This window comes from Pyricularia oryzae, chromosome 6 (assembly GCF_000002495.2).
Source record: "Pyricularia oryzae 70-15 chromosome 6, whole genome shotgun sequence".
NCBI lineage: Eukaryota > Fungi > Ascomycota > Sordariomycetes > Magnaporthales > Pyriculariaceae > Pyricularia > Pyricularia oryzae.
Window position 1 is genome coordinate 555,861 of NC_017853.1, and position 8,037 is coordinate 563,897.

An 8,037-nucleotide genomic window follows, 5' to 3' on the forward strand; every position below is an offset into this window, starting at 1 on the left:
CCGCAGCGCCCCCCGCGCGCGCGGCTCCCCGAACCCAACCCGACATACCGCGGGCCGCCCCCAAGCCAAACGCGGAGCTCCCGCTTAACGACCCTATGGACCTGAGCAGCCAACGCCGCCACAACCGCAAGGAAAACATGCTATGTTACCGTTGTGGATCCCAAGAACATTTCGTTGCCAAATGCCCGGAACCGGATACCCGCCGCACGCGGCTGCACCAGGCCGGAATCGAACGATCCAGGTCCAGGTCCAGGTCCCCGCGCCAAATACAAACCAAACTCCCTAAAAACCCCCGCCGCGGCTCGGACGCCAGCCGCTCCAGCAGCCGAAGTTCGAAAAACGGAGCCCGCCTGGGATAAGTCGCCCCCAGGCCGCCAAGGCCGCGCATAGACCGCCGGCGATCCGCATCTCTGCCGCCGCCGTTCACGGGTTCCCCGTTGAAGAGGAATATAACCAACGATCCGACCTGATGATCCTGCCTGCCGAACTGACAGTGGGGGGCCAAAACCTCCCAACCTATGCCCTCACCGATTGCGGTGCGGAAGGAAAATGCTTCCTCGACCAAGGATGGGCCGAAGAACGCCAACTACAAATGTATCCGCTGCGAAACCCATTCGACATCGAAGTATTCGACGGAAGGACCGCCGAAAGTGGGAAGTGCACCCATTATGTCCGAGGACAATTGAGAATCAAGGACCACATCCAGAAAAACGCGCTGTTCTTCGTCACACAGCTAGCCCATTACCCCATTGTGTTAGGAATGCCTTGGCTAAAGCAGCACGATCCAACGATTGGATTCGCGTCACACGTTATTACGTTTGACAGCGACTATTGCCGCCGACACTGCAATATGCCCGACAAACCGGAGAAGGTTAAAGCTTTACACGCCGTACCAAAAAAAAGCCGCCCCCAGTACCAGGCTGACCGACCGCCGTCCCTCCGCGAAATGGATATCGCCCCTATCTCCCTGCAAGCCGCGAGCATGTACGCCCGCCGCCGATCCTGCCGACTGTACGCCGTAACCTTGAAACAGATTGATGAGGTCCTAGCCGCCGACCCCCAAAATAGGAACGGGCCGACCCTGCCCGAAACAATCCGGGAATTCGCGGACGTATTTTCCCCGCAAGAAGCCGAGAAGCTGCCCCCACACCGACCGTCCGACCACCATATCCCGCTTATAGAAGGAAAAACGCCGCCGTTCGGCCCCCTGTACGCCATGTCCCGCGAAGAGCTGATAGCCCTTAAGGAATGGCTGACCGCAGAGTTGAAAAAAGGGTTTATCAGACCCAGTTCGTCATCCGTCGCCTCGCCCGTTTTGTTCGTGAAGAAGCAGGGAGGAGGGTTGAGGTTTTGCGTGGATTACCGCGCGCTGAATAACATTACCGTAAAAGACCGTTACCCGCTGCCGCTAGTCCGAGAGACCCTGAACAACCTGGCCGGCATGAAATTCTTCTCGAAAATCGATATCGTTTCCGCTTTTAACAATATTCGGATTAAAAAGGGGGAAGAATACCTGACGGCATTCCGCACGAGATTCGGCTTATACGAGAGCCTAGTCATGCCTTTCGGGCTAACGGGAGCCCCCGCGACGTTCCAGAGATATATAAACGACTCCCTGCGCGAATACTTAGACGTATTTTGTACAGCCTACCTGGACGACATTTTGATTTATAGCCGCACCCGAACAGAACACGAAGAACATTTGAAACTCGTACTGGAAGCCCTGAGGAAAGCCGGGCTATACGCCAACGCCGCGAAGTGCGAATTCTTCGTGACGGAAACCAAGTTCCTGGGCCTGCTGGTCGGCGTCGAAGGCGTAAAAATGGACCCTGAAAAAATCACCGCTGTCCTGGACTGGCAAACACCCAAAAAGCTTACTGACGTACAAGCATTTTTGGGGTTTGGCAACTTTTACCGGCGCTTTATCCGAGATTTCTCAAAGATCGTAGCCCCTTTGACGAGATTGACCAAGAAAGACGTCGCATTCGAATGGAATAGCGCCTGCGAAACCGCCTTCCGACTGCTGAAGAGAAAGTTTACCGAAGCCCCCGTACTGGCGCACTTCGATTGGGAAAAGGATGTGATCCTGGAGACCGACGCTTCCGATTATGTTTCTGCGGGAATATTGTCACAATACGGCGACGACGGAATACTCCGCCCCGTCGCGTTCTTTTCGAAAAAACACACAGCTACCGAATGCAATTACGAGATTTACGACAAAGAATTGCTAGCCATTATCCGCTGTTTTGAAGAATGGCGCCCGGAACTCGAAGGGACGTCGTCCCCGGTCCAAATAATTACGGACCACCGCAACCTGGAATATTTCACGACGACGAAAATGCTCAACCGCCGACAAGCCCGATGGGCCGAATTCCTGTCAAGATTTAATTTCCGTATCACCTACCGACCCGGGAAACAAGGAGCGAAGCCCGACGCACTAACCAGGAGGTCAGAGGATATGCCTGAGGAGGGGGATGAACGACTTAAGCACCAAACACAAGTCGTACTGAAAGAACACAATTTACCTGCCCGCCCCACCCGGTTACAACCCATAATCCGCCAAAACAAACCCCTATTGCCAAGACACCTGATAGAGCTACTAGACGCCGGATACGAATCCGACCCGATAACGCAATCTGCCCTAGAAGCGTTGAGGACAGGCGCCGACCGCCACCCCAAGCTGCAATTGGCCGAATGCGAAGAACGATCCGGCTATTTGTATTACCGCAATAGACTATACGTACCCGATTCGAATAATCTGAAAGCCGAGATCCTGCGCCGCTGCCACGACTCCCCCGTCGCCGGTCACCCCGGCAAAGCAAAAACCTACGACCTGCTGTCCCGAGAATATTACTGGCCCGGAATGCTACATTACGTATCATTATGGGTAAAGAAATGCCAGACCTGCCGCCGAATCAACCCGTCCCGCGAAGGCCACCAGGGCCTCCTGCGACCCCTGCCCACTCCTGAACGCTCATGGCAACACCTGTCGATGGATTTTATCACACATTTGCCGCAAAGCAACGGCCACGACGCCATCCTAGTGGTCGTAGACCGCCTGACTAAGATGAGACACTTCGTCCCTTGTAAAGGGACCTGCAATGCCGAGGACACCGCCAACCTGTACCTACACCACGTATGGAAACTACACGGGTTGCCCCTGACGATAGTTTCGGATAGAGGCACCCAATTCGTGTCGAAGTTTTGGAAACACCTGACAACCCGTTTGAAAATCGACAGCCTGCTATCCACTGCTCACCACCCCGAGACTGACGGACAGACCGAGCGTTTTAACGCGTCCCTGGAACAATATTTGAGAGCTTATGTGGCCTACCTGCAAGATGATTGGGAAAGTTGGCTTCCCCTCGCCGAATTCACAGCCAACTCCCACAAGTCCGAGACCACCGGAACCTCCCCGTTTTACGCGACTTACGGATTCCATCCCCGCATGGGATTCGAGCCGGTACCCCTGAACCAGCCTTTGCCCGCCCAGCGGGATGCCGAAAAGCTAGCCGCCCGAATGGAAGCCATTCTGGAACAAGCCCGCGCCGAAATGACCGCCGCCCAAGCCCGTTACGAAGAACAGGCGAACCGACACCGTACCCCGGCCCGCCGGCTTACCGTCGGCCAATATGTATGGTTAGACGCACGGAATATCCAGACCGCCCGCCCGCAGAAGAAACTGGATTGGAAGAACTTGGGACCCTTCCGAATTTCTGAAGTGATTAGCCCGTACGCCTACCGTTTGGACCTGCCGTCGTCTATGAGAGTACACCCTGTTTTCAATATAAACCGACTAAAACCTGCTGACGTTGAGCCCCTGCCGGGCCAACAACCTGCACCGCCACCCCATTTGGAAGTGGAAGGTGAGAGAGAATACGAAGTCGAAGAGATCCTCGACTCCTTTTGGGAAACCCGCGGCCGAGGAGGCCGCCGGCTGAAATATATCGTCCGTTGGGCTGGATATAGCGAACCCACGACTGAACCTGCCGATTACCTGGAAAACGCTGCTCAATTGGTAAAGAATTTCCACCGTCGATACCCCCATAAGCCCGGGCCCCGGCCGTGACGGAGCTCGGCCTGGAAGGGGGGAATACTGTCACAGACCTGAAGGACAGCCACTGGGCTGTCGCTTAGTCATGACCCCTGTCACGTGAAGGCGCGAGGGCCGAGCGCCTCGCGCGCGTATATCTACGCGAAATCTCTGCAGTCTCCGATATGTAGCTCCTCGAGCTACGTCTTCGTCAACAACCACCTGCTACCCCGTACCTGGAAGACTAGATAGCCAATATACTCTGTCCTGTTACCTGATCGCCCGCACCTACCTGTCCGCCCTGCCTGCCCGTGACACGTGAATTGGTTTAAAAGTTATTTACTATTATTATAAACGTAATAGCCAGTTATTAAATCGCCAAAAGGTAAAGGGTTTGAATCCAGGACTCGAAAGACGAAAACCTGGCAGGAACGCAAAGACCGGAATTAGGCCAAAACTTTATCCAATTGCTGCATATACCTATTTTTAATCGAGGCAATTTTGGCCGACGGCCCCAAAATGGGCCTTGGTAGCTGCGCCTTAAATTAAAGGTGCGCTGGGTATTATATAATAAGATAATCCGCCAATTTTAATATTTGAGGGAGGGGTTAAAACGTATTTAATAATAACGCTTTTAAATTTACCAGCTATAATATAATACTCTTATTTAATATTAGCTGTAAATATACGTTCTAGAAAATTATCTAGTCTAGCGGTAAACGACAGGGTGTTAAAACGACCGTATTTATAATAATGCGATTTGTTAATTTCTAATTATAAATATAATTTCAAATTATATATAATTAATATTTATAATAAGTAAGTAAATTATACTCCCTGTTACTTATTTAAATTGAAACTCTTTTACTTAAAAACCCTATATTTAAAAGATTAGATTTAAAATTAGTAATATTATGCAATTTTTATTTATAATATAATAGGTAAATTTAAATAATTAGCGCAATATAAATTAAATATTATTACAGGAGTCTTAACCTGGTAATATATTTTGGGTCTAAAATTTACAAAATTTAAAATTTTATAATAAAATTATCCAAAGTGCGCTTTCGTTATATATATTATAATTGTTATTTGCATGTGGTTTATTCTGGTTATTAAATTAACCAGGGCACCACCGGCTCCAGCCTTTAAAAGCTAGCCCCACAATAATTATTGATATAATTGTTCTTTTATTATTAAATAATAATCTCCAAAAAATGTTTAATAAAACAAATCCGTTATTTGAGTAAAATTAGCAACAGTAAATACACTAAGCCTTGAGTCCCCGGGCACCCCTATTGGTTTTTTTTTAAAAAAGAATTATTTTTATTTATAACTTACCGCGAAAATTAATAACGTGGTTCATCAGGACCCCGGACATATCAGGACCCCGGACACTTTTCCTGCACAATACTACTTCCAATTTCAATTGCAACGCCAGCGTTGTTCAATTTACCTCAATGCAATCGGATATATGTACATCAGACATTTCTGCATCCTCCTGACAGGTGCGTGCATTATGTCCAGGTTTACCGCAGTTGCCGCAACGTCGTTTAGTCGCCGGCTGCGCACTACTCCCCTCCCCATTTTCATCTTTCTTTTCGTATATTAGACCATCGGCACCATTTGATTGAAGCAAATTCTGACCCTCTTGTATGGTAAATGACCCTCCTTCGCGGATACGTGTTTTTTGAGCCCTGCGCCGCTTGCTAAGCGCTTCGTTGGCCTTCCGAAGGCTGTGGTTCTCCGCTTCCAAAAGTGTGGTTCGATGAGCAATCGACTCCAACCCTTTTGCTAGCTGCTTTACAGCATTAAAAATAGGCGTTGGCGAGCTTCCCTGATGACAGTTGATTCGACTTTTAACAAGGGTAGATTGATTAACGGCTTCTGTCGGGTTGTGCGGTGTTTGAGAGACCCAGGTTTCGGTGCTGGAAAAATTAAGCTCTTTAGGTGACGGCGTCCGTAGCCTAACATCCAGCTTAGATATGACCATTTCCGGGCTATGGGGGATAATTCCCGCCCCTCGAAAACCCCCGGCCATATTTTCTTTTGTCATTGACTTTTTGTAAGCCGCTGCAAAAGCCAAAAAGAAGTCGACTTTGCTGATGTTAGTGATGTGGGCCCGGATAAAGTCGTTAATTTTTTGACCGTACGCCCGCTTAAGGACGTTAAACACTCCGACATTAAGTGGCTGGGTTAAATGAGATGAATGAGCAGGCAGGTAAAGTGGAATAATATTGTGATCTTTGCAATAGCCCTCGAATTCAGGGGATCGATGACTGCCGTGCCCATCGAGCACTAACATCCGATATACGCCTTTTGTCCGCGATTTTGTATGGTTGTCGAAATGCTGAACCCAGTCGAGGCCAGTCTCGTTGTCGGTCCATCCATTAACGGTGGGTTTGAGGCGCCACGTGTCCGGAAGACCGCCTTCTGTATACCAATTGGACAAATGGTAAAAGCCTTTGACGATGATATACGGGGGTATATCGTAACCGTCGCCACTGATGCAACAAATTGCAGTCGCCCATTCTCGATTGCCAGGCTGTACTTTTTTCCTTCTTCCGCGTCTTTCGGACCCAGTTACGACCATTCCAGCGCAAATCTGGCCCATCATAAAGCCGGTTTCGTCGAAGTTGTACATGTCGCAGTCTTGGATGCCATATTTGGCCCTCATATTGGCCACCAATTGAAACCACGCGTTTAACGCGTCAGGATCTTCGCAAAGAGCTCTTTGGAAATCGTAAGCGCGAGAAAAACGCGTTTTTAATTCTGTGCGTCGTTGTACGAAGCGATAAGCCCATTGCTTGCCGACCGGTCGCGCGTCCCGCGCAGCGAGAAGATGATCGGCCATTGCGGCCACATCAGCGATCTGGGCTGGAAACCCTCGGGAATCCAGGTCCAGTATATACTGGACAATTACTTCCTCTTCCCTTTCCGTTAGCTTTTGGTTGCCTGGCCGACGATTGGCCAAAGAAGCGATGCCGTTTATTCTGTCGTGTAGTGTCGATTTTGGGACATTATATATTAATGCAACCTTTCGTATGCTTTTCTTTTTGCTTGATCGGAGCTCATTTAGAGCAAGAATGATTCGCGCTTCGCAATTTGATGATTCCATTACTGTTGGGGGAAAGAACACGTGTGGAAAATAAAGGATGAAACTGGGTTGAAAAATGTCCGGGGTCCTGATATGTCCGGGGTCCTGATGAACCACGTTATATAAACCAATTAGTTCCCTTTTTATTTTCGCGAAAAAGAAAATAATATTATTTACAAATTAAACCCTCTAACTTTTATTTACTCTCATTTTTTTATCCTCAGTTTAAAACATTTTACTCTACCACAAACCAATTAACTTTTTATTAAGGTTCGGTTTTTATATTATCACCATGGTTTCTTTCACTCACGTTTACACCTTTGGGCTTTTGTTTGCCACTGCCACCATTGTCTCAGGAAACCCTGAAAAATTTATGGTGTCGTTTGGGAACTTCAAAGATCTTAAACCTGAAACAATCGCACTCGCAAAGCGGTGGGAAAATGCTTTTAACGAAGAAAGAGCTAGCGTGCCATGGAAAGCAACTGGATATACTATCTGGGATAAGGAGGAAGAGGGCAAGTGGTGGGGATGGATTTCCAGCATTCCCAACCACAAACATAATTACTCCGCCGCAGCCGCGCGGTTAAACCTTTTGGGGTTTGAAGAATCAACGACCTATTGGGGCGCTAAACGGTGGGTGCCTAAAGAGGATGTTTCCCCTCCCGTATAATTCACAAGATACGTGGATGTTGGGATAGAGAGGAACGCGTTCAATTTATTAATCTAGTTGATAACTTACGTGCGGTGCCCCACACGACCCGCACGTAACTCACCCGGTCCTACTCAACGGGTATAAAAAGGAAAGGACGATTAGAAGCTCGAAGTTAGGCAGGATAGTCGTTATATAATAATATGCTATTTTTACCCGTAAATAACGTTTGATTAATTAATTAATTTACTAAAGGTT

The 8,037-nt window shown here is 48.7% G+C and overlaps 1 protein-coding gene across 1 annotated transcript; it reads left to right on the plus strand.

The window, feature by feature from the left end:
• Positions 1-7,422: 7,422 nt before the first annotated feature.
• MGG_17590 (uncharacterized protein) lies at positions 7,423-7,800 on the plus strand (the record flags this gene model as incomplete). Its single annotated transcript, XM_003719269.1, has 1 exon — positions 7,423-7,800. One exon carries the CDS (start codon positions 7,423-7,425, stop codon positions 7,798-7,800), a length of 378 nt encoding a protein of 125 aa, XP_003719317.1.
• Positions 7,801-8,037: the final 237 nt, after the last annotated feature.